Consider the following 27,773-nt stretch of genomic DNA (forward strand, 5'->3'; position numbering starts at 1 on the left):
CTGACAGACATAGTTACCCAGCCAGACATGCCACCAGGGGACTCTTTACACTCCCCAAATCCAGGACAGAATTCAAGGAAAAGCACAGTATTATGTAGAGCTGTGATCACATGTAACTCCCTTCCATCTCAAATTACTCAAGCAAACAGCAAAATTAGCTTTAAAAAAACAAATAAAACAACACCTCACAACACAACGTCTCTCCCGTATCTGACCTAGTTGTAATGTCCATGTTAATGTTTTCAAATGTATGTCAATTGTAAAATATTTTGTCTGCAATGCGTTTTTCGTTATGTGTGGTACACCAGGAAGAGCTGTCGCCCTTGTCGTCCCAAAACAATCTATACAAAAAATATCCTGTCCTCATTTCGACAGGGGCAGTTCTTGGGGTGGATGAACAGTGAAGTGGCCATGACTAGGAGGGCTGCTGGTGTGGAACAGTTGTTGGGAGAGGGTCCCTATTCCTCCTCTTAACATGGCTGGAATCTGCTAATATGAGATTATTTTATGCATTATTTATACTCTTCACTGCTACTGTAGATTACATTAATTGAGTATGAAGGTTACAAGTAACTTTAATCAAAATGATAACTTACATATACACTGAGTGCACAAAACATTAAGAACATGGCATAAATTGACCAGGTGAATCCAGGTGAAAGCTATGATCCCTTCAATCGGTGTAGATGAAGGGAAAGTGACATGTTAAAGAAGGATTTTTTTATTGAGACATGGATTGTACTGCCATTCAGAGGGTGAATTGGCACGCAAAAGATTTAGGTGCCAAGTGCATCGGTTTATGTCAAGGACTGAAATGCCGCTGGGTTGTTCATGCTCAACAGCTTCCTGTGTGTATCACGAATGGCCCACCACCAAAAAGACAGCCAACTTGACACAACTGTGGGAAGCATTGGAGTACACGTGGCCAGCAAACCTGTGGAATGCTTTCGACATCTTTGGAGTCCATGCCCCGACGAATTGAGGCTGTTCTGAGGGCAAAAAGGGTTGGGGGTGCAACTCAATATTAGGAAGATGTTCCTCATGTTTTGTACACTCAGTGTGTGTGTGTGTGTGTGTGTGTGTGTGTGTGTGTGTGTGTGTGCGTGCGGTTCCATATGAGAAATCTATACTGAATGGTTCCTCTTATTCAACCCTTTCCCATGTAAAAACATATGTCCTAGCCAACTGAAATGTAGCACTGTTAAAGTTATGCATGACACATCACATCAGAATAAAAATGTAATTTCAACAGCACCATTATCATTTATAAACAGCGTTCATCAGCATGGACAGTTTTACAATTGAAGTGCAACGCAATGGTGCTGTCCATAAAAGCCTATCGCTGCTGAGCTGCCGATGAATCAGTCGCTTTCTAGAAACAACAATAAAACTGTGAAACCATTGAATAGCCTATTAACTTTCTTTGGATCGCTCCAACTATGATTGTGTACGCAGACATATTAATTTGAAACATCCTTCTTGCTAGGAGCAGAAGTATTATAATCTTTCCTATACTTAGCCGAGGACAGCAACAGTCATTTGGAAAACAATAGGTTAAAAGCAATGCCATTTGTAACCAAAAGAAGGGGAGGATCAAATACGAGGGAGGTTTTCCCATCCCATCCAATATGTTGTGTCAGTGAAAAATAAGCCCCGACACTGACTATTGGCTGACTACAGCAAAGCCCCAGCAAAACTGTTGACGTTCAAATGAATGGCATGCCGTGCAGTTGAGACTCATTATTCAGGGTGAAAACAATCACCATCACATGCCAAATTATTGGCAAGTTGGAATCTGTTATGGAAGTGAGGATTACTGACTCTGCTAGACCTCCCTAGGCGTATGGTGATTATTAAAACTGGTCCCAGATCAGAAAAGTGACCTCATCATTTATCAGGATCCATATGGGGCCAGACATTTTTCCTGACTATTTGACCTGGCCAGGAAAAACTCTGTGCCCTAAATGTTCTTGATCATGTCGCATGGTAAGGAAACACTCCTGGCCCGTGTGTATCACAGAGCAAGAAATGACACCCTTTCAACACACTTCAGTCATCAAAACTTCAATGGTACTGTCATACAACCGCAGATAACACAGATGGCCTGATTCTTCATCGACCCAACAGCTTCGTGTGAAGAAAAAAAACAACTGACTATCATACCAACAGAATGGCATCTGAATATGTGGGGAAAAGAAAACAATTAACCTGTGTATTAATTTGATTGTCGTAATAGTCTAAACGTTATAATAGCGTTAAACTGACTGAGCAACTGTGGCACTTTCAAATTAAAAGGATAATCTATCCCCAGGTGTCCTTAAGTAGCTCAAACATTATTTGGAAATCTCCTCTCAGACAATATGAAAGGGGTATTGATTCTATGTTCCCGCGCAGCAGACTGAATGAGCCTAGACTCTCAGTCAGAAACCAGAAGGCGTAGTGATTCCGATCGCCTACGCACACATGGAAATGTCTGCTCCATACGCATCCATCTTTAAAACAAGAGTGGGTGAGAGCTAGGGGTCAGAGGTAAGCACGGGTAAGTGGCTCACAAATCGTCAGCTCTGCCCTAACCCTCATCATTATCACACAGCGGGGAGGGGTGGGGCGGGGGGTTGTGTGTGCAGTGCGGCATGTGTGTGTGTGTGTGCGTGCGCATGCATAATTCCACCACAAAGATGCCAACCGATAAGAAGGATGAGACAAAGAGAGTACGTGTACACTGTCTCTCCTGCGTGCCATTGGTATACTCTCAATACAGATTACAATCCACTCCCAAAATATTTCCTTTATTTACAGTATGCATAGTTGATTCATTTCCATGTTTTAGTTATTAGATTGTGCACTACATGGTAAAAAGTGTATTCTAGGAATTAAAAGTGGACGGCTCACCTGCTTTGCTTCATTCCCACACAGAACCCAGTTAGTATTAATTGCAATGCTGAACCAAGTCTTTTCCCCCCTGTGTGTCCACTCAGCATTACACAGTCAGCCTGCCCTACAGACTATAGAAATAGATCTCTGAATAGACCCTCTTCCATTGGCTTACCACTTTTGAGCCTTTGTAATGATTGGATACTGACAAATCCGGCTTTTCCCTGCATTCTGCTCTCTGTAAAGGTCTGTCCTTGCATATTAAACAGGCTGGAGCACTGGAGCAATCACATGGAGAAAACATGCCTCCCAGACTATACCTCATGTTTAGACCAATCTAAAAGTGCCAGCATGTTTGACAGTGAAAAACATACACACAGGTTAAGAGGAAAAAAGACTGTCACTGATGAAGATGAACGATCAGGCTGCAATGCTGTAAATTAATGAATCAGCCTTGCCCGCCCTATAGACACAGGCCTCGTGGGCTACAGAACACACACAGAGAGGAGGGACTGGGCTTGGGAAGGGCTACAGCTGGAGCTGTCCATGGTGCTGAAAGCTAGAGCATGCATGCATTTTCAATCCAAATAGATTGTTAATTTATTTTACTATATAATTTGGCATTCCCAAAGAAGGCTACAGCGAGCAGGGGTGTCTGGATCTGTCCATGGTTCTGAAACCTGGGGAGTCAAAATCAAATCAAACTGTATTTGTCACATGCGGCGAATACAACAATGACCCCCCTGTCATTCACCTTACAATGAAATGCTTACTTACAAGCCCTTAATCAACAATGCAGTTTTATTAAAAATACCTAAAAAAGAAATAGATAAGAATAACAATTGATTAAAGAACAACAGTAAATAACAATAGCGGGGCTATATACAGGGGGGACCGGTACAGAGTCAATGTGCGGGGGCACCGGTGTGGAGGTAATTGAGGTAATATGTACATGTAGGTAGAGTTATTAAAGTTACTATGCGTAGATAATAACAGAAAGTAGCAACGGCATTCTGGGGGGGGCAAATAAACTGGGTTGCCATTTGATTAGATCTTCAGCAGTCTTATGGCTTGGAGGTAGAAGCTATTTAAGAGCCTCTTGGACCTACACTTGGCGCTCCGGTACCGCATGTCGTGCGGTATCAGAAAGAACAGTCTAGGCTGGCTGGAGTCTTTGACAAATTTTAGAACCTTCCCTCTGACACCGCCTGGTATAGAGGTCCTGGATGGCAGGAAGCTTGGCCCCAGTGATGTACTGGGCCGTACGCACAACCATCTCTTTCAGTTACTAAAAAAACAAACATTTCGTAGAAGATATAGACTAGAACATTACGTAGAGGAGTAGACTCATATTTAGCAAGACAACGGCATAACTGGAACTGTCCAGGATGTTGAAACATGGGGCCCAGCATGCCACAACATATATTTCCAATTTCATTTAGGTCCAAAAACAACCATATCTTACATAGAACTGTGGGATTCATAAGGATGCTAGGGGGGGAGGGGCTATCCATGGTGCTGAAACCAAGAGAGCAGCATTCTACTGAAGGTATGAAGGTGTATTCAGTAGCATGTGATTGAAACGGTCCATGGTGCTGAAACCTGAATGGCATGATGCTATTTCTCCAATCTCTTTGATTTTCCAATTTATGACTCGACAGTCAACCCAGCAAGGTTGCTCCCCGTCTCTTCTTTAATGAGCCCAATACCAACTTCTGTCTTATAATTTCATTTGGTATTCACAAACAACAATGAAACAGGTGCTATAACAATTTACCTGCTGTCTATTCCAAGACCCAACGTTTTCACATCTACATTAATATTCATATCTAGGGGCTAATCCTCTTCATATCCAGGGGGTAATCCAAAAGACAAGGACGACAAAGAGCACCTGCAATACAATTCTCCTTCTCCCTTTCATTTAGCATTCTGGTCACAGGTCTACTCGAGAGACTAGCATTTCATTTTCCTAAGCCAAGTCAAAAGCATCTCATTAAATTGCTTTTAAATAACAAACCATAACTGGATACCAATCCCCAGGGACAATTGTATTGGTCTGTCACGCCATTTGTAGACTAATCATCTCCACACAAGCCCCAAAGTGCTGAATGAGAACTGCATACATTATTAGAGCTGGAGATTGCTCGTGTGCCTTTCAGACGAGATGATGGTTTTCTCACCTTGCTATCTGCCAGAGCTGTCTTTCATTGTTTGACCCCACTGTCATTCTGTTAAAAGTTGTAGATTTGTCCTCTAATGGTTTCCTCGTGTTGTATCTCGCAGAGATTTGACTGTGATCCACTCATTTGAGGAAATTTGAGAACAGACGTGTCATGTTTGCTCTACTTCTTTGCAGTCCTGGCAGTGGTTCACCTCAGAGGTGAATACTGTACCATCCAATCACACTGTGCTGCAGAATTGCCCATGCTGGACATCTGAGATGATAATACCACAGCTACATTCACTATGAAAAATGTCTGAATTAAATGCTTGCTATTTCTGATATTAACAGTGCATCTATTCAGCATTAGTATTAGAGACCAGAATACAAGTTTAGGTAGAGTTTACAACTTGTTGAGATCACTAGATTTGCATTGACACAGTTGTTGTCATTCTGCATTGAGGCAGCTGTGTCAGGTTTATTTGGGTGGTCCAAACCTGCATCAATGACCATAGTCCCTAACACCAGTTAACAAACAGGTAACGATATATTATATGGTGATATATCAAACACATTACCAGAACAGTTCCAGCTTGACATGAGGAGATCATGCAACAGGTTCAGTACTCCAGAGCCAAACAGGAGCGAGAAATCATACTGCAACAGAGATAGCGCCGAAAAGAGAGTGATGTCACGAGTCTGTAAATATGGGTCCTTTTCTCGGGCACTGCAGAGTCTACTGCGGGTGTGGTGATTGCATTAGTAAGGCGCGCAGGGTCTCTGGCATAAACACCCGAATAAAAAACATAATATCCTCTCCTTAGAGAGACCAGACTGCAACAGCTACACCCACCCAACACGACCAGCACTTCCATTTGACGGGCCTTGACGTTCAAATCATTAATCTGCTGTCAGGTCTATTCACTAAATTGTCTCGCGATCTCACTTTGCTCGTGCGCTGACAGCCACTACATACCCAATAAAGGCGTGCCGTCAAGTGCATGCAGTGAAAAGAATTTCACATAGCCCAGGTTGTATATTAAATTGATAGCCTACATTGCCCCAGCCCCACGCAATGACAATCTGACATCTGCGCTCTACTTGACAACAGCTTGGTATTCCATGCACACCATCCCTTGCTCTCGCTATGCCGCTTTTTCTCCCCTGTCTCACACAGCAACTCTTCAATTTCTGCTTTTCAAACCCGGTTCATTTCATAGCAAAAATAACGAAACTGAACAGCCTCGTAAAAATGTGCAGATTAAAGCAACTCTGAAAAACACCGTCATTCCACAGAACACCACTTTCACGCACTATAAGGACTAACCTCCCAATCTAGCGAATCCCACTCTTCGGTAAACATCCGGAGAATTCCTGTCTGTCCAAACGCGGACTAGGCGCAGAGGCACTATGGAACGACTGAGCGATGCGATGACATTGCGCTGTCGGTATTATCCTCATGAAATCTATTTTCATAGGAGACGTCGACAGGAGAAGGTATTCAGAAATACACACAGCGACAACACCATGACCAACTTGAGCGAGAAAGATTTAAAGATGGCTTGCTTTACAATCGTACATTTCGGTGGAAGAAGGTTGCAAACAATTAGCAGGCTACACCACTTGCGCTTGCAGGCGAATACTGACAAGGCGCTCGTTCTATTGAGCACGGTTTCGATTTGAGCTGCCGTAGCAGAGGTAGCAGACAAGAGAACCAACTTCGTGTTTCCAAAAAACGAGTAATACCATCCTCAGCCATGGTTCCATTGCGCATCTCCCCGTTACATTTTCCTCCGCAGGATTAGGCTACAACAAGCAATAAAGCCACATTTGGAAAGGTCCCTTAATATCACGAAGTGCTTGATAAAGCACGTGGCTCTACTGATTCGTGCAAAATTATATGTTTGATTCATTATAAGCAACAACCCGCGAGAGCCGGGGACAATGTGTCCTGTGCCAGGATTGTAATAAGGTCACTTCTGTACTCACCATTAGCACCGCAAAGTTATTGTGATGAGTGCAATGAATGGTGGTCGTGCTGCCCAGGGAGTCTGTTATGTGGCACCCCTCTGCCCGCCAGCCACCGTGCCCATCTAGCAGGTCAAAATCCCAATAGGCTGCGGTGGGGTCTACACCCAGCGCGAAGTGCCTGAGAGCGATGGTAACGGAGTGCACCGCGCTCCCGAGGGTGCACCTATCTGCAAGAAAGCAAAACATTACATTAGGGAAACCAAGTGGAAAGTCTAACATCCAAGACGCATGGGCACAAACGAACACACAAACACACACAATAATGTTACTGTTGTCAGACAGCCATCAATTATGATTCATTCTGCCTTCTTTCATTATTTGTATTTATCTTTCATTGACATGTTTATGTTAAACATGTAAAAGTTATTAAACATCTGGCACAGAAATCATCAAGAGGGTGGTAACGGAAATGTGGTGTGAATTAGGCTATGCGTTTAATTTACAAATACATGTAATATGGATCAGATTTCTACAAGCTGCGCACTTTTTTTCAATTTCTTATGCATGTGCGTGTTCCTGTGTTTGTCGACAGATCATAGTTGTAGACAGCGTTGACATCTGAGCCATGATGATAAAATGCATGCATTTCCTCTTACCTAATTTGGTGAAAGCAACTGGTGTCGAAACGCTCCTACGTTTTCCATCATCTGCAAGATTTGACGAATTCCCTGTGCAAGGAAAGAGTTTCCCATTTCGAAAGACAATAAACTGCAGCTTGCAAGTCGAGTTATCAACAGATTGCAACGCAGAGGGGCTAGGCGTACCAGCCAGCGGTAAATGGATTGAGGCGACTGCGGCCGAGTTCTGCGGATGGAATAAAAAAGGACAACATTTAAATTAAATAAACCATTCGCTAGAGATGCGCTGAAAATTATCACTCCAGTATAGTAAGATTGACAATTTGCTTCCCTCTCCAAGATTGGAAGCGATCAAAGAGCACAAGTAACCATGGGAATGGGTTTCACTCAGTAGGCTATGTCTGAAGCGCTCTCGTGCGCCTATTTGGTCAGGCTCCCTGCCGCAGAGGTGGAAATTGTTCTTACGCCTCGATTACACCGGCAGTGAGATGCGTTTTGGTACACCAAAAGTACATTAATTTCCAATTGAACGCTGCGTTTTCCTTACATTACATTGCAGAGGCAGTTCCAGTGCTTTATGTGTGGTGCATACGTTGGATTTATCGAACATATGCATCAAATTATATGCTTAGACAGCTTGACAGAAATAGTAGCAGAAGGTGAATTCTGATTTTTTTTTTTTTGCATGCATATCCAGATGATGCTACGTTCAATTTTTGCGCAAGTCACTGTAGGTGTGATCAAGGCTTTACCTTCTCAGCTCTGCAGCGTTGATTTAAAGAGACAACCGGACTCACTTTATCTTCCCCTCACAGCCTTTAAACACCATGGAATCCCCTAACATTACCCTTTGTGAGCTTTGGGAGGGAAACACCGTTTCTAAAAAGAGTAGCGGCAGGCATTACATTGTGCGTTGGGTCAGGATGGATTGAGTGCACTTAGGAGGACCCTACCCAGAGTAAGCATTCCTAACATAGCTGAGTTCAAGTCTAATCATATAAAAGGATCCCAAAGTGCTAGAGTCAGCAGCTTAGGGGCATATGAGAATGCAGCCTGCACATAATTAATGTGATCTGATTAATATTTTGCTGATACATTTTTAATAAATATTATACATTATTATGACAACATAAATGCATCTTTTTGCTATGCGAATGCGTTTCCACTCCAGCAAGATATACCTACCTAGTGATGTGTTTTTATCCATCCATTTATTTGGACACCTACCATTTACCATTGCGGATATTCAGGCAGAATAATCAACGGAGAAACAGTGTTGGGTAAAACCATTGATTCTACAACATAATAAAAAAGCATTCAAACTTCTATAGGTGCATGACGTCTGTTGAGGTTATGGATGTGTGTGACGTAAAAGAAGCCTGACACCAGCTAGTACCAAGGGAAGGGGCAAGAGTTGGGTGAGGAAAGAGAAGGGACTGGAACTGTCCCTTGTGCTGAAACATGGCGAAAGATGAACATTTTCTTCCTTATTTTCTATTCTCATCCCATCCCCCTTGTCATAGTGGTCCTCTGTAGCGCAGTTGGTATAAGATGGCATTTGCAATGCCAGGATAGTGTGCTCAATTCCTGGGACCACCCATAAATAAAGAGTGTATGCAGGCATGACTGTAAATCACTTTGGATAAAAGTGGCTGCTAAATGGCATATAGTATTGCTATTTCCCTCACATATATTATGGTTAAGGGGTCGTTTCAGTCCTGTGTTCAGCCTTATGTCTGCTTGGCCAGCTCAGCCATGGAGCAAACTTGTTCCATTGGATAATTTGTACATTTGAACTTATTTTTTAGCTAGTCCTTATAAAAACAAATAATAATAACAATAATAAATGTATACAGTGCATTTGGAAAGTATTCAGACCCCTTGTCTTTTTCCACATTTTGTTACGTTACAGCCTTATTCTAAAATTGATTAAATGAAAATAAATCCTCATCAATCTACACACAATACCCCATAATTGTGAAATGAAACCAAGTTTTTAAAATATATTTTAGCAAATGTATACAAACTTAATTTTAAAAAGTACCTTATTTACATAAGTATTTAGACCTTTGCTATGAGACTATAAATTGACCTCAGGTGCATCCCGTTTCCATTGACCAACCTTGAGATGTTTCTGCAACTTGATTGGAGTCCACCTGTGATAAATTCAATTGATTGGACATGATTTGGAAAGGCACATCCCTTTCTATATAAGGTCCCACAGTTGACAGTGCATGTCAGTGCAAAACCAAACCATGAGGTCGAAGGAATTGTCCTTAAGAGCGCAGCGACAGGATTGTGTCGAAGCACAGATCTGGGGAAGGGTACCAAAACATTTCTGCAGCATTGAAGGTCCCCAAGAACACAGTGGCCTCCATCATTATTCAATGGAAGAAGTTTGGAACCACCAAGACTCTTCCTAGAGCTGGCCGCCCAGCCAAACTGAGCAATCAGGGGGAAGGGCCTTGGTCAGAGAGGTGACCAAGAACCCGATGGTCACTCTGACAGAGATCCAGAGTTACTCTGTGGAGATGGGAGAACCTTCCAGAAGGACAACCATCTCGGCAGCACTCCACCAATCAAGGCCTTTATGGTAGAGTGGCCAGGTGGAAGCCACTCCTCAGTAAAAGGCACATGACAGCCTGTTTGGAGTTTGCCAAAAGGCACCTAAAGGACTCTCAGACCATGAAAAAACAATATTCTCTGGCCTGAATGCCAAGCGTCATGTCTGGAGGAAACCAGCCCCGCTCATCACCTGGCCAACACCATCCCTACAGTGAAGCGTGGTGGTGGCAGCATCATGCTGTGGGGATGTTTTGCAGCAGCAGGGACAGGGAGACTAGTCAGGCTTGAGGGAAAGATGAACGGAGCAAAGTACAGAAAAATCCTTGATGAAAGCCTGCTCCAGAGCGCTCATGACCTCAGACTGGGGCGAAGGTTCAGCTTCCAACAAGACAACGACCCTAAGCACATAGCCAAGACAACACAGGAGTGTTGGGACCAGTCTCTGAATGTCCTTGAGTGGCCCAGCCAGAGCCCGTAATTGAACCCGATCGAGCATCTCTAGAGACCTTAAAATAGTTGTGCAGCAACGCTCCCCATCCAACCTGACAGAGCTTGAGAGGACCTGCAGAGAAGAATGGGAGAAAATCCCCAAATACCGGTGTGCCAAGCTTGCAGCATCATACCCAAGAAGACTCGAGGCTGTAATCACTAGCAAAGGTGCGTCAACAAAGTACTCAGTTAAAGGTCTGAATAAATGTGATATTTCTGTTTTTTATTTGCAAAAATGTCTAAAAACAGTTTTGGCTTTGTCATTATGAGGTATTGTGTGTAGATTGATGAGGGGGGAAAAAACAATTTAATCCATCTTAGAACAAGGCCGCAAAGTAATAAAATGTGAAAAAAGTCAAGGGGTCTGAGTCCTTTCGAATGCACTGTATATACACAGTACCAGTCAAAAGTTTGTGTCCAAACTTTGGGCAAGCTCGTCATCCAGATGTCAAAATACTGCCCCCTAGCCCAAAGAGGTTTTAAGGCTTTGTTAGTTATTCGTTTCTGCATTTACTCACACTTGAAAGGCTATTGATTCAAATCCTGCAGAGATAGATGAATCTTTAGATTTTCATCCTGCAGAGAGAGATACCATTTAGGTTATATGGTTTTCCTCCAGAAAGGCTTAAGCAAGCAGTCTATATCTAAAAATCTCTCAGATAAAAGGCACCCCAGGCTGCGTCAAAGTGGATTTGATCTGTGACGTCGTCGGGGACAGGTGAAGGATAGTGGAATCCTTGAAGGGGTGGCTCAAGGATGTGGATTCATATTCACAAAGGGTCTCAGAGTAAGAGTGCTGATCTAGGATCAGTTCCTCCGTGTCCATATATAATCCTATTCATTATGATCTAAAAGACTAAATTGATCCTAGATCAGCAGTCATACTCCGAGACGTTTTATGATGGGCACAGATCTCAAACGGTAAGGAATGACAGATGACCTCACCTCATAACACAGATCGTTTCAAATACCACAACACTGCATGGATATCTTATCTCACAAGCCCATCTTCTCTCTGCATCTTTTCATCCTTTTTACCAGACATTTCAAAGGGATTTATAGCCCTGGGGATGTGCTGTCTATGGTATGCACAAGGCCTTGCTTTAACAAACGCTCTAAGTCCTTCCGGGAACGGCCTAAGAAGGTAGTTAGGCTACATTCGCCTGAAGAACTCGCTGGGGACTTCACACTTCAGAGTTATTTAACTGGGCGCAGCGCCACCGTGTGACCTTCCCTGATCCCCTCCCCTTCCTGAAACGTGGCATGCTGTAGCCTCTCTATAGCCTATACCTCAGAGAGCACATGCTTCTTTTAGTTCTTGTTGTTTTCACATTTCACACAGAGGTCATCCAGGCGAATGCCAGGAGTCACTTCTCATTTCCCTCAAGGTTGGCTGTCGGCGGTGAGCTGCCTACATGGATATAGGTGATACACATGTACACACACAAACACACATACACACAAACCCCTTCTTGCTCTTTGATGCAAGGCCATACGTGCTATCAGCTAGGCCTACAGGGCAAACTCAGCCACAGACCTGCCCCAGGGCAAACAGAGAATCAGAAGCTCAGAGTGTGCCCATGCTTAACACTGGCTCCGTCCTCAGGTCCACAATGGATTATGAGCCATCTCTGATAACCGGCAGACAGAAGACATTTACACCGAGAGGTCCAACAAACAATTACTCTCGGAAATGTTTTTCAAGCAAAACACAACTCGGTTGTGTTGATGTCAAGGGAAGTGCAATAGGAGAGAGTCAGTCTGTCCGTATGAGCTCTATTGCCATGTAATCAGATCACTCAAATTAATGTCAAGCTAAAGTGCCATGAAAATTAATATCTCTCAGCTGTAAAAATGAACACAACACTTTTTTCGAGCCAAATCTTAGGTAAATGTGAGTCAGAGAAAATGAATCCTTGTGTTTGTTCGCGTGTTTATTTGTTTGTGTGTGCGCAAGCATGTGTTTCTGAAAGACTACTGTCACGCACTATGTCTAGTGGTAAATAACATCATTTGCTTACACTAAGCATAATGAGAACATGGGAATTCCTTTTTAGAAGTTCTTTCTAGCAATTGTTAGGCTGTAGCACAATCTAATATGATGACTCCACATCAAAAATACATAATTCTCTCAAAATGATTGCCATGTTTGAAGCTTAAATGGCCCATCTCTCTTGAGCATTGTAGTTCTGCTCAGTGGTGTGTTGTTAGCATTACTCACTCACATAGTGAGAGAAATTTAAACAGGCTACATGGTTGCTATGCCAACGAGCTGCTTCCCCCAGACAAGGTTTGGATTGAGAGCAGATTGGAGTGAGGCAGGAAACACAACAGGCTCTGTGGAGACAGAACACTGTGACTGCTATGTCTTGGAAACAGATTTCTCTTCTTAAACAGTCGTACCCAATTCTGAACTGTCTTCCACTATTTTTCTTTCACTTTTGAGAGAAGTACACTATGAAACGATCTTTCCACATATTGAAATATGAGACAAATATCATATTGTTGGATTAATAACATGCCATTTAGCAGACACATTTATACAAAGGGACGTACAGTCATGCGTTCAAACATTTTACGCCTGGGTGGTCCCGGGAATTGAACCCACTAACCTGACGTTACAAGTGCCATGCTCTCCCAGCTGAGTTACAAAGGAGCTAAGAGAAACTGTTAGAAATGATTAAGAGCCTAAGTACATAGGACTATGCTGTGCCAGGTTTGACAATCATTCCTAGTCAATAAACATTGGATTTGTTTGGTTCATCCAAAGACAAACTGTTAGAAATGAAGCCTCTCTGTGGGTACATAGAATATGCTGTGCATGTATTTATATAATTCTTCCTAGTAAATTAAACAGCTGGGGTGACAGAGCTGTTTGCCCGGGAGCATTTTTCTTATAGACTGCACTGCAGTACTGAGATAGATCTTAGCTGAACAAAGACACGCTTCTTGAATGTCGCAAGGAAGAAGAGGCTGTACTAGTACTGTAAACGTTGTGATGCATTAAAACACTCCATATTCATTTTAAATCAAAAGGAGTGAAAGACATATTGAGTGCCTGAAAGAATGACAACGGCTGTCATCTAATAGTGAAATTTCAAAATGTAAGTTATTCATTCAGTCATTAATTTCATTCCCTAAACCACTCAATACCTGTTCATGCAGTACATGATGCGTTCACTCACAATAGGGCTGAATGACTTGAGTGGCAGTCCACCTTATTAAACTGAATGGCTTGCAATCCATCATTTTCCGAAACACTCTATATGAATGGTTACCATGAAGCCAGGATCCAGCCCAAAGCATTTTTTGTTGTTGTTGTTGCTCACGTGAGGATTTTGCCCACATACGTACATGGCCGTATGGAATTATTCCAAAGTTCGGGAAATTTCGGGCACCAAATATCCTTGCCCTATCAGCTGCAAAGCTCAGACAAACGATGGATGATTGGACACTTGGTGCTGTAATAACAGTTGGTTATCACTTTGATGAAGTGCGATTGCTACGGCTAGACTTGCCGTAAAGGTGAAATAAAGCCACACTTTTGGATTCGGCTGTCATATGGGTGTGTCTTCATTTGGCCCACTCCAGAGAAGAAGAAGAAAATGTTCCATTCAGTCCGATCTCTGCATTCCATTACTCTATGATTGGTTTTAACCTTCATCGTTTTAGTCGAGGAGGCTGTGGGGCAAAAAGACAACAATAACAGTACAATAAAGCACATGCTACTGGTCCCTGACTTAGTTACAGATCCTCCTTTTTCTGCCAATCGAAAAAGAGACCGTATTGTTTCAGACATAAAGAGGGTCTCTGTTGCCAGAAATAATAAAACAGGGGGCATTAAATATTTGTCACTACTACCAACTTGTGCATCTTTAGCAGCATCTCTCAGAGTTAATACTAAATAGTAATCTCCCCAGATAACATGGCTCGGAAATGCCAGGAATCTCACGATGCGATATAGGTGCCGGTTTGGTATGTATTGCGATTCTATATGTATCACTATTCTATATGTATTGCAAACGGATACGGGGACTGAGAGAACTTTTCAACATTAAAATGTAAAAAAAAAAAGTTTAAAAAAAGGGATCTTAACATTCAGAAAAATCACTTAGAGATTTAAATCACAGTGCACATATCACAAAACATATTATTATCCGTGTTATAGCCTAACTAGACAATAGACTATAAACACCTGGGGAAAGTTGTGAAATTTAAAAGTAGACTCAGTGATATAACGTAGATGCAGAAAGTTAGCAGCATAGCAGTGGGTCAATTTCCGCAACCAAGAGCTAAAGCTCAACTTCTCTGCTGTTTTATAGTGCCCTGGCTACCACGCTGTGAACAGTGTGAAGCTAACCCGTGCACATGTGCGTATAGTGTGTGACTGTGTGAGAGCGCTGCATCTCGCTCATATCAATATCGTATCCTATTCATTGCTGATAGGCCCTGCTTTCCTGAAGTTGCGAGACATTGCGAGATACATAATGTCATTGCGAGATACAGCTTTTGATTGCCAATAGATAGGCCTAATGCACGGTTCTGACTGTCTGCCTGGTGACCGATCTGCCTACACTGTGCCCCCCCCATCTCTATGTGTTCCTTTGTTAGCTCGCTATGAAAGATGTGTGCTTGTGTTCTTGGAAGTACGGCAACTAATCAGTCGCCTCTGTTCCAAGTGGAATCGAATGTTGACACCCATAAATGAGAGTCGACACCGGGAGTCGACGTGCAGGGATTAGAGGAATCAATTATTTTGGAGTAGACTCTCCACCACCACGTCGTCGTGTTCAACAGTTGGAAATATGGCAGAGCAAAGCAAGTGATAGAAGCAACATCCTGTATGGCAATACAAACTTTGCGAGGTGGAATTGAAGTACAGTAATGGTAGTACAGGTCCAATGATTAACCATCTGAAAGGGACGCACTTTGAGACCCAAACCGTTGCTGGTAGCAGCGCGAGGGTTCATTGTGAATTCACATGGAATTTTAAAACCGATCATTTGTTCGTAAAAAAAAAAAAAATGTTTTACTTGGGAGTCAGAGAATCTAATATAATATCATCAACAATAATATTGCGATACTATCACTACCAGATAGCCTATTGCTCTAGAACAATGTGATTTAAATTCAAACAATAGTCGCTGCTTTGTGGCCGTGCAGATTGTAAGGTGGAATGAGTGACCTGGGGGTGTACTCTACATATCTACTCATTCAATTACCTCTCCAGGTACTATCACATTTTCACTTTTTGTGTGTCGTCTTTATGACAATCCCCTCAATTGTGGTCACTCCACTGAAAGGGCTGTAATTTCAGTGAGTGTAGTGTTTTAAGTACCACTCAATTGCATACACTGAATTCACAACAGCCTGAAATTGACACATCTATTGCGTTGTAAATATCAGCACAGCACATGTATAATATATTGTGACTCACATTTCCATGAAGTATGGGCCATATTCGTTTATAGCAATAACCATTTAGAGATGTTGGCTCATAGTGCCTTTCCCAATTTATGACGCAGCAGCAAAGAGGAGGTATAGCTACACCGTTTCAAGTGTATCCATGGTAACCTGGTTATGAAGCTGAGTGACTTAACAATTTCATTGCAGGGCACCAGAGCGGGAGTTAAGGGAGCAACTGGTAACGTCTCATAACTGACAATGTACCATTACATCAAAGTGTAGAAACATGATTATTCATGTTGGAGATTGGGGGGTTTGATCATTCATCAGCTAAATGAAAGTCTAATTCAATAGCATACTGGTTGACAGTGGACCTCCACGAGGGCCAGTGTGGGAGTTAACTTTTATATCTGCAGTAGAAGACAAATGATGTAATCATTTGAAATATACAGGATTATAGCAATCATCATTATAATATTAGGTTAGGGTTACAACCAAGTCAAAGCGGAATGTGTTTTGAAGTCAGGTTTATAAGGCAGGGTATACAGTGTATGAGGTTGTAAGAAGTGGTTATTATGCACATATATTGCCACTGACGCAATGGCGCCACATGGGGCTCTCCGATGTTGTTCCTTTGAGCAGGAGACCGAGGTTAAGTCAGGGACCATATTCCCTATATAGTGTATTACTTTTGTACCTACACACCGAGAGCATATGTAAATAAATAGGGTGCCATTTGGGACACAGCAAGTCATGCATTTTATTTCACCTTTATTTAACCAGGTAGGCCAGTTGAGAACAAGTTCTCATTTACAACTGCAACCTGGCCAAGATAAATACATCCCTCACTTTCCACCTACACACCTAGAACATGTCAATAAATGATATGTCAGAAAGGCAGAGGAATACGGCTGAAACATAATAATGAGGCCCCAGAACAAAGCTTCCGAGATGAATCATCTCCCATCGTACTTCTAAACGGCATAATGGGGGTTCTGCGATTTCATCACGGTGTTTGATGATCCGACAAGCTGACTGATTCCAGCTGAACCCTGGCATGCAGCAGTCAGCCCGTCAGCAGAGAGGAGGAATGAGTCCAACACACAGGCACGCACGTGCATTGAGACCCAGCCAAACACACACAAGTACTGACATACACATAGGCACACACACAGCACTGTCAAATATCTGTGTCTGTGGTGTCCACAGTGTGAAGTTAATGGATGCAAATGTAAACTCATAATGGCTATCCCATCATAGAATATTGATTTTGTTAACCAGATGAAGGTAATCATTTGAGTTAGGCAGCCAATGAATATCAAGAAAAAACTGTAGTACTTTAACTCTCCCTATCACTGTTTCAGAGTAGCAGATCAACAGAAAGCGAAGCTACCATAAACATTACCTTCACGCAGCCGTTGTGTCTAATGGTGTGCTCTTTAATTTGTATTTACCTTATGCTCCTTAACGACTGTTTGCCAGGTTGACTGTTTGCCAGGTTGAATTGAACAGATCTAGAGAATTAAGACTTGGAACGAGATAAAAGTGCTTTATATTTACAGCCTCCTGTTACCACATATTAATTCTTTCCCTCTAAACCTTTGGCTGCACCAAATACAACTGTTCATCACTCTGATGATGAACTAACTGGCAACAATGACAAACTAACTTCCCTAGCAGCCCAGGGGGGCATTCATCATGCCTGCCCACAGTCTGAGAGTGCGTCAGTGAATTATGCTCTGCCTTGAACAAGATGCAGATTCTTTATGTGAGAGCAGAATGGGGAGGAAGAGATAGGGAAGATACACATTTCCAACCAGTAGGAAAGAAAAGTCAATTGAGAAAAATATTTTACAAGAATTTTATAGATTTGGATTTGCCAATACTTGTGCTAAATTAAATGGGCGTGATTCTTCAAATGATGAAGGCTCTTATCCTCAAACACTGAATAGGTTCAGCCCGTGCTTGACTTGGACAGAAATAGGTGTGGGTACAGTTTTATATTTTGTCGCAGGACCTCCACAATACTTTTGAGCTAATATTCTATAAGAGGAACAAGCAGTAGAACATTTGAGATCCTGGTTCTTAGCTCCTGCCAAGTCAAGCACTGGTTTCATCTGTACTTAGTCGCATCCCATTTCTTTCACTTTTAGGCCACCCTAGATCCAGAGCAGCTGTTTGGCATGCTGTTAGGCACCCCTCAGTGTCTTGGCCACATTCATAAGTCCAAGACCCCTATTGATCCTTTCAAGTGTCAAAACAATAACAAGTTCTATATGCACGGGAAAGAGGTTCCCCAGTAAACATCCCGTGTCAGTGATAGATCTGACTGCCACGCTGAATCTGACTGAAGGTCGCGCCGATTTGCCTCACAAACATTTTGGAAGCTGTTAATGTTGCTATGACCAATCAACGCGTGCGAGCAGTTTGCTGGAAAAGGAGACAGGTTGTGAGAGATGCTGCAAATTAACGTTAGCTAACAGTCTAGCTGCTAATTCCGTGGCTATATATGTAGCTAGCTTACTAGCTACAGTATCAATTTGTTTGTTACTGTATAAAATAGTAGTTGATTGTATCCTCTGAACTAATAGCTTCAGTATCTTGCTCTGTTAGCTACCAGGCTAATAAGCTAGCTAGCAACTTGTGTGGTCATTTAGCGAGATAGCTTCAATGCAACATAACCAAAGCCATTTACAACCTTTTAAAACACATCAATGGCTATGCATATATGGAAAGTATCAAGTTGTGTGTAATTGCCACCATTTTAAGTAGATGGACATAACCTACTGCAAACATTCTGGTCGAACACATTTTGGAACAGTGACTGTGGGAGAAGGACCCCTTTGGCCTTTACAGTCCTTGGTGAGAGAGTCTTTACAAATACTGCTGGTTGTCATCTCGGCCAGTGTGCATCCTCGGGTTATCAGGAGATAGGAGGCCCACCTGCCTGCTCTGCCTCTCCAGCACTGTGGCACCATATTTTCTGAAACAGTAAAGCTGTTTCTTGACTTAATACTGTCAAAGCTGCTAGTCATCGGTATAGCTATAATGAATATTGACCTTTTCCTTGAGAATGTCGACAGGAGATTGATTGACATAATAGCCAATAACATTGTTTAATTAGTTGATTGATTTGTCATGCCCATGTTATACCAATTAGTTTGCACAACTTAAAATTAGGTTATTAGTGACCTGTGATAGAGACATGGTCCTACAGGTAACAGTTATTCTTGTCCTTAAAATCACTAGTGTTCAAGAAACAACTAGGTTTTCTTGTAATGGTTTCCAACATACGATGTGCAGAACTTCACTGAATAAGAACATTTTTGTATTGTAATTCTATTTGCAGAATACCTTATTGAACATCGTAGATGTATTGTTGTCTCTACCTTCTTGCCCTTTGTGCTGTTGTCTGTGCCCAATAATGTTTGTACACTGTGCTGCTACCATGTTGTTGTCATGTTGTGTTGCTACCATGCTGTGTTGTCATGTGTTGCTGCCATGCTATGTTGTTGTCTTAGGTCTCTCTTTATGTAGTGTTGTGTGTTTTGTCCTATATTTTTTATTTCATGTATTTTTAATTTTTAAAGTAGGTCATTGTAAATAAGAATTTGTTCTTAACTGACTTGCCTAGTTAAATAAAGGTTAAATAAATACATACAATTGTTTCTGGTAACAAAGTGGCACTATAAATTTGACTGAACACAGTTTAGCAACAATGGATAAATCCAACAGTACAGTTAGATAGCAATAAAAATGGTACTATAGAGGCACAGAATAAGTTAGAGGAAAAACAAAAAGAAATGGAGGAACTTATTCAAGAAAGATCTAGTGTAATATATTATAAAAATAAAGCGAACTGGATGGAATATGGGGAAAAATGCACCAAATTCTTTTTCAATATTCAATATAGAAATGCTACCAAAACAAATGTATTAAAACTTGTTACAAATGATGGAGTCACGCATGATTCACCGGATGATATTTTGAAGGAGGAAGTAAAGTACTTTGGGAATATGTTTTCATTTCAGACTCCTCCATCTCCACTAACTGAAACTAATTGTATGGATTTCTTTCCTAATAATAATGTAAAATTAATATCTGTACAGAAAGACTCATGTGAAAGCCAAATTACAGAGGAGGAACTGCTTGAGGCAATTGGGGCCTTTAAGGATGGGAAAACTCCAGGGCTGGATGGCATACCAGTGGAAGTATACAAAACCTTTTTGATGTACTCAAAGGACCATTGTTGGCTTGTTTTAATCACTCCTATATAAATGGTAGATTATCAGACATGCAACAAGAAGGTCTGATATCATTATTACTGAAACAGGACCCAAGTGGTATATATAAAGATCCAGTCCATTTAAAAAATTGGAGACCTCTTACACTTCAGTGTTGTGATGCAAAAATCCTAGCAAAATGCTTGGCACACAGAATTAAAAACGTATTGTCAGATATTATTCATCCTAATCAGACAGGTTTTTTACATGGACGATACATTGGAGATAATATAAGACAAGTACTGGAAACAATACTATGAAATATCGGGCATCAGGCCTGGTTTTCATAGCTGATTTTGAAAAGGCTTTTCATAAAGTACGACTGGAGTTTATATATAAATGCCTAGAATATTTCAATTTTGGGGAATCTCTTATAAAATGGGTTAAGGTTATGTATAGTAACCCTAGGTGTAAAATAATAAATAATGGCTACATCTCAGAAAGTTTAAAACTATCTAGAGGAGTAAAACAAGGCTGTCCACTATCGGCATATCTGTTTATTATTGCCATCAAAATGTTAGCTGCAAAGATTAGATCAAACAATAATATTAAGGGATCAGAAATCCGTGGCCTAAAAACTAAGGTGTCATTGTACGCTGATGATTCATGTTTTCTTTTAAAACCACAATTGGAGTCTCTCCACAGCCTCATAGAGGATCTAGATACTTTTGCTATCCTCTCTGGATTAAAACCAAATTATGATAAATGTACCATATTACGTATTGGATCACTAAAAAAATGCACATTATACATTACCATGTAGTTTACCAATTAAATGGTCTGACGGAGATGTAGACATACTCGGTATACAAATCCCAAAAGAAAGAAATGATCTCACGCCAATACATTTTTATAGAAAGTTAGCAAAAATAGATAAGATCTTGCTACCATGGAAAGGAAAATACCTGTCTATTTGTGGAAAAATCACCCTGATTAACTCCTTAGTTATATCACAGTTTACCTATTTGCTTATGGTTTTGCCTACACCTAGTGACCTGCTTTTTAAATTATATGAGCAAAAAATATTCAATTTGATTTGGAAAGGCAAACAAGATAAAATTAAAAGGGCCTATTTATATAATGAATATGAATTCGGTGGGCAGAAATTATTAAATATTAAAGCATTAGACCTCTCACTAAAGGCATCAGTCATACAAAAGTTATACTTAAATCCAAACTGGTTCTCTAGTCAATTGGTACAAATCTCTCATCCTATATTCAGGAAGGGCCTTTTCCCCTTTATTCAGATTACACCTGCTCACTTTTGGTTGTTTGAAAAGGAAATAATCTCCAAAATATCTTTATTTTTTAAACAAGCCTTAGAAAGTTGGTTGCAATTTCAGTTTGATCCACCTGAAAGGACGGAACAAATAGTACAACAAATATTGTGGTTAAATTCAAATATACTAATTGATTAAAAAAACTGTATTTATCGAAAAAAAAAAAGGTATACATTTAGTGAATGATATCATAAATAGGACTGGTGGAGTTGTCACACGTGCAGCTAACACAGACATATGGAAATGTCTGCTCTACCCAAAATTACAACCAATTAATTGCAGCATTACCACAAAAATGGAAGAGGCGAGTAGAAGGGGAAAAAAGTAAGGAACTTGTATGTCGGCCCTGTATTAAAGAACATAAATGGTTAAAGAAAAGTTGATAAATAAAAGCATATACCAATTTCATTTAAGGACCAAAAAACTGACAGCTGTGCCATATAAATTGCAAAATAGTTGGGAAGAGATTTTCGATGTACCCATTCCATGGCACATGGTTTATGAATTGATACGCAAAACAACGCCGGATTCAACATTTTCACATTTTTCAATATAAATTACTATACAAAATTCTTGCAACTAATATAATGTTATATATATATGGGGGATACAATCTTCCCAGCTCTGCAGATTCTGCTGTGAGGAGGCAGAGTCATTAGATCATTTATTTTGGTATTGTCCATATGTAGCTCATTTTTGGTCACAGGTCCAGGAATGGCTGAAGAATTGCAACATTTGCCTAGAACTAACATTACAGATAGCAATACTGGGTGATTTGCAAAGCCATGGTCAATCAATCAATAATATAATAATTATTTTAGCAAAAATGTTTATTTTTAATTTACAATCTGTAGAAGCTATGAGAATAGGAAGGTTCAGTTATTTTGTGAAGCATCACAGCCCAGTTGAAAAATATATGGCAAGTAGAAATCCAAAATGGATGATGTTGATAGACAGATGGGAGGGGTTGAGTGGAGCTGAAGGGTGGGACTAATAACAAGATAAACAATGTAGGGAATAAGGGATCTGTAGAATGTATATAGGTTCGGAGCTTTTGTGAAATAGCATAGTTACAAATAGAAATCAAACTGGATGGACATCAGAAATAGAGGAAGGACTAAGAACAAACAAGAGAGAACTATTGTAAAGTAGACTGTGTCTGTAGAGTGTGCATAAGATGTATGGATTGAAGGTAGAAGCAGAAGTGGTTATTAGTTTACTCCAATTGGGGGATCGGCGGAAGGGTTTGCGGGGAATAATAATAAAAGTATATTCTTTAAAAAAGTATGTATGTCTATATAGGTATGTGTATGTATATATATATATATATATATATATATATATATGTGTGCCTAGAACTATAAATCCATCCTCTTCTTCCTAATCAGTACTGTTACAAACATTAGTAGTACAGTTATGGCCAACATTTTTGAGAATGACACAAATATACATTTTCACAAAGTCTGCTGCTTCAGTTTGTATGATGGCAATTTGCATATACTCCAGAATGTTATGAAGAGTGATCAGATGAATTGCAAAGTCTCTCTTTGCCAAGCAAATTAACTGAATCCCCCAAAAACATTTACACTGCATTTCAGCCCTGCCACAAAAGGACCAGCTGACATCATGCCAGTGATTCTCTGGTTATCACAGGTGTTAGTGTTGACGAGGACAAGGCTGGAGATCACTCTGTCATGCTGATTGAGTTCGAATAACAGACTGGAAGCGTCAAAAGGAGGGTGGTGCTTGGAATCATTGTTGTTCATCTGTCAACCTTGGTTACCTGCAAGGAAACACGTGCCGTCATCATTGCGATGCACAAAAAGGGCTTCACAGGCAAGGATATTGCTGCCAGTAAGATTGCACCTAAATCAACCATTTATTGGAACATCAAGAACTTCAAGGAGAGCGGTTCAATTGTTGTGAAGAAGGCTTCAGGGCGCCCAAGAAAGTCCAGCAAACGCCAGGACCGTCTCCTATAGTTGATTCAGCTGCGGGATCGGGGCACCACCAGTACAGAGCTTGCTCAGGAATGGCAGCAGGCAGGTGTGAGTTCATCTACACGCACAGTGAGGCGAAGACTTTTGGAGGATGGCCTGGTGTCAAGAAGGGCAGCAAAGAAGGCACTTCTCTCCGGGAAAACATCAGGGACAGACTGGTATTGGGATTGGACTGCTGAGGACTGGGGTAAAGTAATTTTCTCTGATGAATCACCTTTCCGATTGTTTGGGGCATCTGGAAAAAAGCTTGTCCGGAGAAGACAAGGTGAGCACTACCATCAGTCCTGTGTCATGCCAACAGTAAAGCATCCTGAGACCATTCATGTGTGGGGTTGCTTCTCAGCCAAGGGAGTGGTTTCACTCACAATTTTGCCTAAGAACACAGCCATGAATAAAGAATGGTACCAACCCATCCTCCGAGAGCAACTTCTCCCAACCATCCAGGAACAGTTTGGTGACGAACAATGCCTTTTCAAGCATGATGGAGCACCTTGCCATAAGGCAAAAGTGATAACAAAGTGGCTTAGGGAACAAAACATCGAAATTTTGGGTACACGGCCAGGAAACTCCCCAGACCTTAATGCCATTGAGAACTTGTGGTGAATCCTCAAGAGGCGGGTGGACAAACAAAAACCCACAAATTCTGACATACTCCAAGCATTGATTATGCAAGAATGGGCTGCCATCAGTCAGGATGTGGCCCAGAAGTTAATTGACAGCATACCAGGGCGGATTGCAGAGGTCTTGAAAAAGAAGGGTCAACACTGCAAATATTGACTCTTTGCATCAGCTTCATGTAATTGTCAATAAAAGCCTTTGACACTTATGAAATGCTTGTAATTATACTTCAGTATTCCATAGTAACATCTGACAAAAATATCTAAAGACACTGAAGCAGCAAACCTTTTGTGTCATTCTCAAAACTTTTGTAGTATTGGAGACAAAGTGATATTCCTCCTCGGTTTCTCTCAGCTATGGAGACAGATCATCAGCCAGGAACCACCTGTGAAAAAGGAGCAGAAATTATGCATTGGTTAGCATGTGTGGTAACCTAAAACAGATTACCAATGTACAACTCAGGCAATTGCACTAGTCACAATTTAAATACCCTACTTCTTTTTATTTTTATTGTTCACTGTACAGTCCAACCATTAATTCACTAAATTTGCCCAATTATGATCTTATTGAGTAGTTACAGCACAGGTAGGCATGAAAACACACATTAGACATTAGACAAAGAATGAGGAACAGTGAACTAGACTTAACACCATTGTCACAGCTCTTCCAGAATAAGTAATTCTAATGCACTAAGGTGGTCAAAGGCAAATTAAGTGAGGGAATGAGACTATCTGCATCCCGATTCCCCACCCTTCTCCCCCACCATAGATTTATAAACATTGGATTGGTGTAATCATTGGCTAGAGAAGGAGTTTCCATTGTTGTCAAATCCATGACAGTGCACACTTTGGGAGAAGGGTGTATAATCAGGACACAAGCCTACCCTTTACCCCTGAGTCAAAGTAAGCACTCATACAATCACCCTCATGGGCTTAAAAAGAATGGACTGGTGGGGTAAGGAATGGCCATTTTATTGCCACTCCAGCCCTTGCTTCCTATGGGAGAGCATCCTCACCTGTTTGATGGTGGGCAGCTTGGTCAGCAGCATCTGGAAGACAGGAGGGGGCAGCATCTGCTGGAGGAGCTATTGGGGTTGTCCACACACAGCAATGCCATTGTTCAGCGGAACCACTACCTTCTCAGAGTTTCCTGATGGTTTGAACACAAAATAGATTAGTTGGAAAGGCACACTTGTCAGTTCTGGAGCAAATTAACTTCTATAGAAAAGTTTTTTCTTCCAAAAATAACTTTTGTAGCCTTCAAATATAGCAATAGGAAAATGAGACTGAATCAAACTAATTCCAGTCCATATCATAGATCAGCCACTTTTCAGAGTCTCTGGTACTGTCCTAACTGTTGACAAATGACGATATTTAGTGGTACGGAAAGAAGGCAACAGTAAACATGCAATCAGCCACGAATAATGCAGCCTCCCCTCCACCAATTGAGATTTTAGACAGCCCTTATCTTGTAATATTGCTGTAGCCTTTAGTATAGTACTGAGCGTAGAGGTGGTTGAGAGAGCACACAAGGGCTAAAGTACGTCTCAATTCTCCACCCTTCTCCCTAGGTGTGCACTTGTCATCATGAATTTAAAAGCATAGGGTTGGTGTAAGCATGGAAAGTAGGGCATTTCCATGGAAAATCCATGCAAAAAAAGTATACAAGTATACACTTTGGCAGAAGGAAGAGAATCGGGACGCAACTCAGCAATATGACTTTTAAGTCCAACTCATTTGAGTACTGCTTATGAGGAGAAAGGGTACTTCAAACAAGGTCTGTTCACAGTGTGTGACACACTGTGGGTTGCATAATCAGTGCCAAGTAATGACTTGCATTGACTTGGAAACAGAGTTAGATACAGTACAGTATCTACCTGTATGCTTGCAATCCCTCCACCTATCTATCCATCCAATAAGTAGTACCTAATATGCAGTGGTGGAACAAGTACCCAATTGTCATATTTGAGAAAAAGTGTAGATACCTTAATAGAAATTTCCTCAAGTAAAAGTGAAAGTCATCCAGTAAAATACCACTTGAGTAAAAGTCTAAAAGTGTTTGATTTGAAATATACTTAAGTATCAAAAGTAAATGTAATTGCTAAAATATACTTTAGTATCAAAAGTAAAAGTATAAATCATTTCAAATGTGTTACGTATATTAAGCAAAGCAGACAGAGAGCACCATTTTTTGTTTAAAAAATGTACAAATGGCCAGGGGCACACTCCAACATAATTTACAAAAGATGCATTTGTGTTCAGTGAGCCTGCTAGATCAGAGTCAGTAGGGATGACCACGTATTATCTTGATAAATCTGTTAATTGGCCCATTTTGCTGTCCTGCTAAGCATTCAAAATGTAACAAGTACTTTTGGGTGTCAGGGAAAATGTATGGAGTAAAAAGTACATACTTTTCTTCAGGAATGTAGTAAAGTTAAAGTAGTAAAAAAATATAAATAGTAAAGATACCCACAAAAACTACTTAAGTAGTACTTGAAATTATTTTACCTAAGTACTTTACACCACTGCTAATATGGGATACCTACAGTGCATCACCTGTTATACTGTAGATTAACTTCATGAGGATGAGCTCCTACATCTGCTCATTGCTCAGTGAACATGCCCTCAAGTGTTGTTTGAAACTCCTAAACAAACAGAAAGACAGACAGGCAAGCAGACAGACAGACACACACATACACTAACTCACTGTGAGAGCTGGGGGGGGGATAAACTAAATGTTATATTGTACATGTACAATATATAGCATGATGACATTTCAAACAATTCCCTTACCATAGTTATCCCCTCTAGTAGGGTGTGAGCCCACTCTGCCCACAGTAGATGAAAACGTGCTTTGGTGATGACATAAAACACATTTTACCAAGACAAATATGAATCTTCTGAATCTTAGTGGGGTATTTCTATAACATATCATTAACATTACATCAAAAAAGTCGTATGTCATAACTGAATACTGTACATCAGATAATTAAGCCCTGAGCTCTGTTGACAGAGCAGCTTTATCGCCAAAAGTTTTGAGGATTTTACATTTGTGGTCGTATCATCCAAGTTATTTCTGTGGGTCGCAACTAGCAAGATTAGCATGACACAAGCTGAATTAATGTAAAAGGCTTTGAAAAGAAAACATTTGGGAGTATGCTCCGTAAAAACTGTCATTTTCCCTTTTTTTAAGAGCAGGAACTCTCCATTAATATGAACAGCATATACTAAAATATGAAAATACTAACGTTACATGTCATGTCTCAAAATCGATATCTACTTTACTTATATACTGTTTTATGTCACACGGATTTGAAAAGAAAGATGACGAGTTCAACAGGTAAACCTGTCCAGTAGCCTTAATTCTCGCACACAGAATTGGACCACAGAAGGTTTGGACCACTGGATTTCTTAGAGGATCATCTACACAATTAACATATTATTGTACCTAACTTCCGTGCATCATAACTTACTAGCTGGCTGTGATTT

At 40.9% G+C, this 27,773-nt stretch overlaps 1 protein-coding gene across 3 annotated transcripts in view; it reads right to left on the bottom strand.

Moving 5' to 3' along the window:
• LOC112252843 (adhesion G protein-coupled receptor A3) overlaps positions 1 to 27,773 on the bottom strand; it is a 238,400-nt gene that overhangs the window by 28,497 nt on the left and 182,130 nt on the right. Inside the window, exons 13-15 of one of the 3 annotated variants that reach the window (XM_042323489.1) lie at positions 25,301 to 25,434; positions 24,571 to 24,670; positions 22,715 to 23,450 (exon numbers count right to left, since the gene is read on the bottom strand). In XM_042323489.1, the coding sequence (XP_042179423.1) occupies positions 25,417 to 25,434 (18 nt within the window). In that variant the 3' untranslated portion in view covers positions 22,715 to 23,450; positions 24,571 to 24,670; positions 25,301 to 25,416. Of the gene's footprint in view, positions 1 to 7,024; positions 7,234 to 7,662; positions 7,871 to 22,714; positions 23,451 to 24,470; positions 24,671 to 25,300; positions 25,435 to 27,773 lie in introns of those variants that run through there. The other 2 variants (XM_042323487.1, XM_042323488.1) reach the window with 2 other exon arrangements.

This window comes from Oncorhynchus tshawytscha, linkage group LG06 (genome assembly GCF_018296145.1).
Source record: "Oncorhynchus tshawytscha isolate Ot180627B linkage group LG06, Otsh_v2.0, whole genome shotgun sequence".
Lineage (NCBI taxonomy): Eukaryota > Metazoa > Chordata > Actinopteri > Salmoniformes > Salmonidae > Oncorhynchus > Oncorhynchus tshawytscha.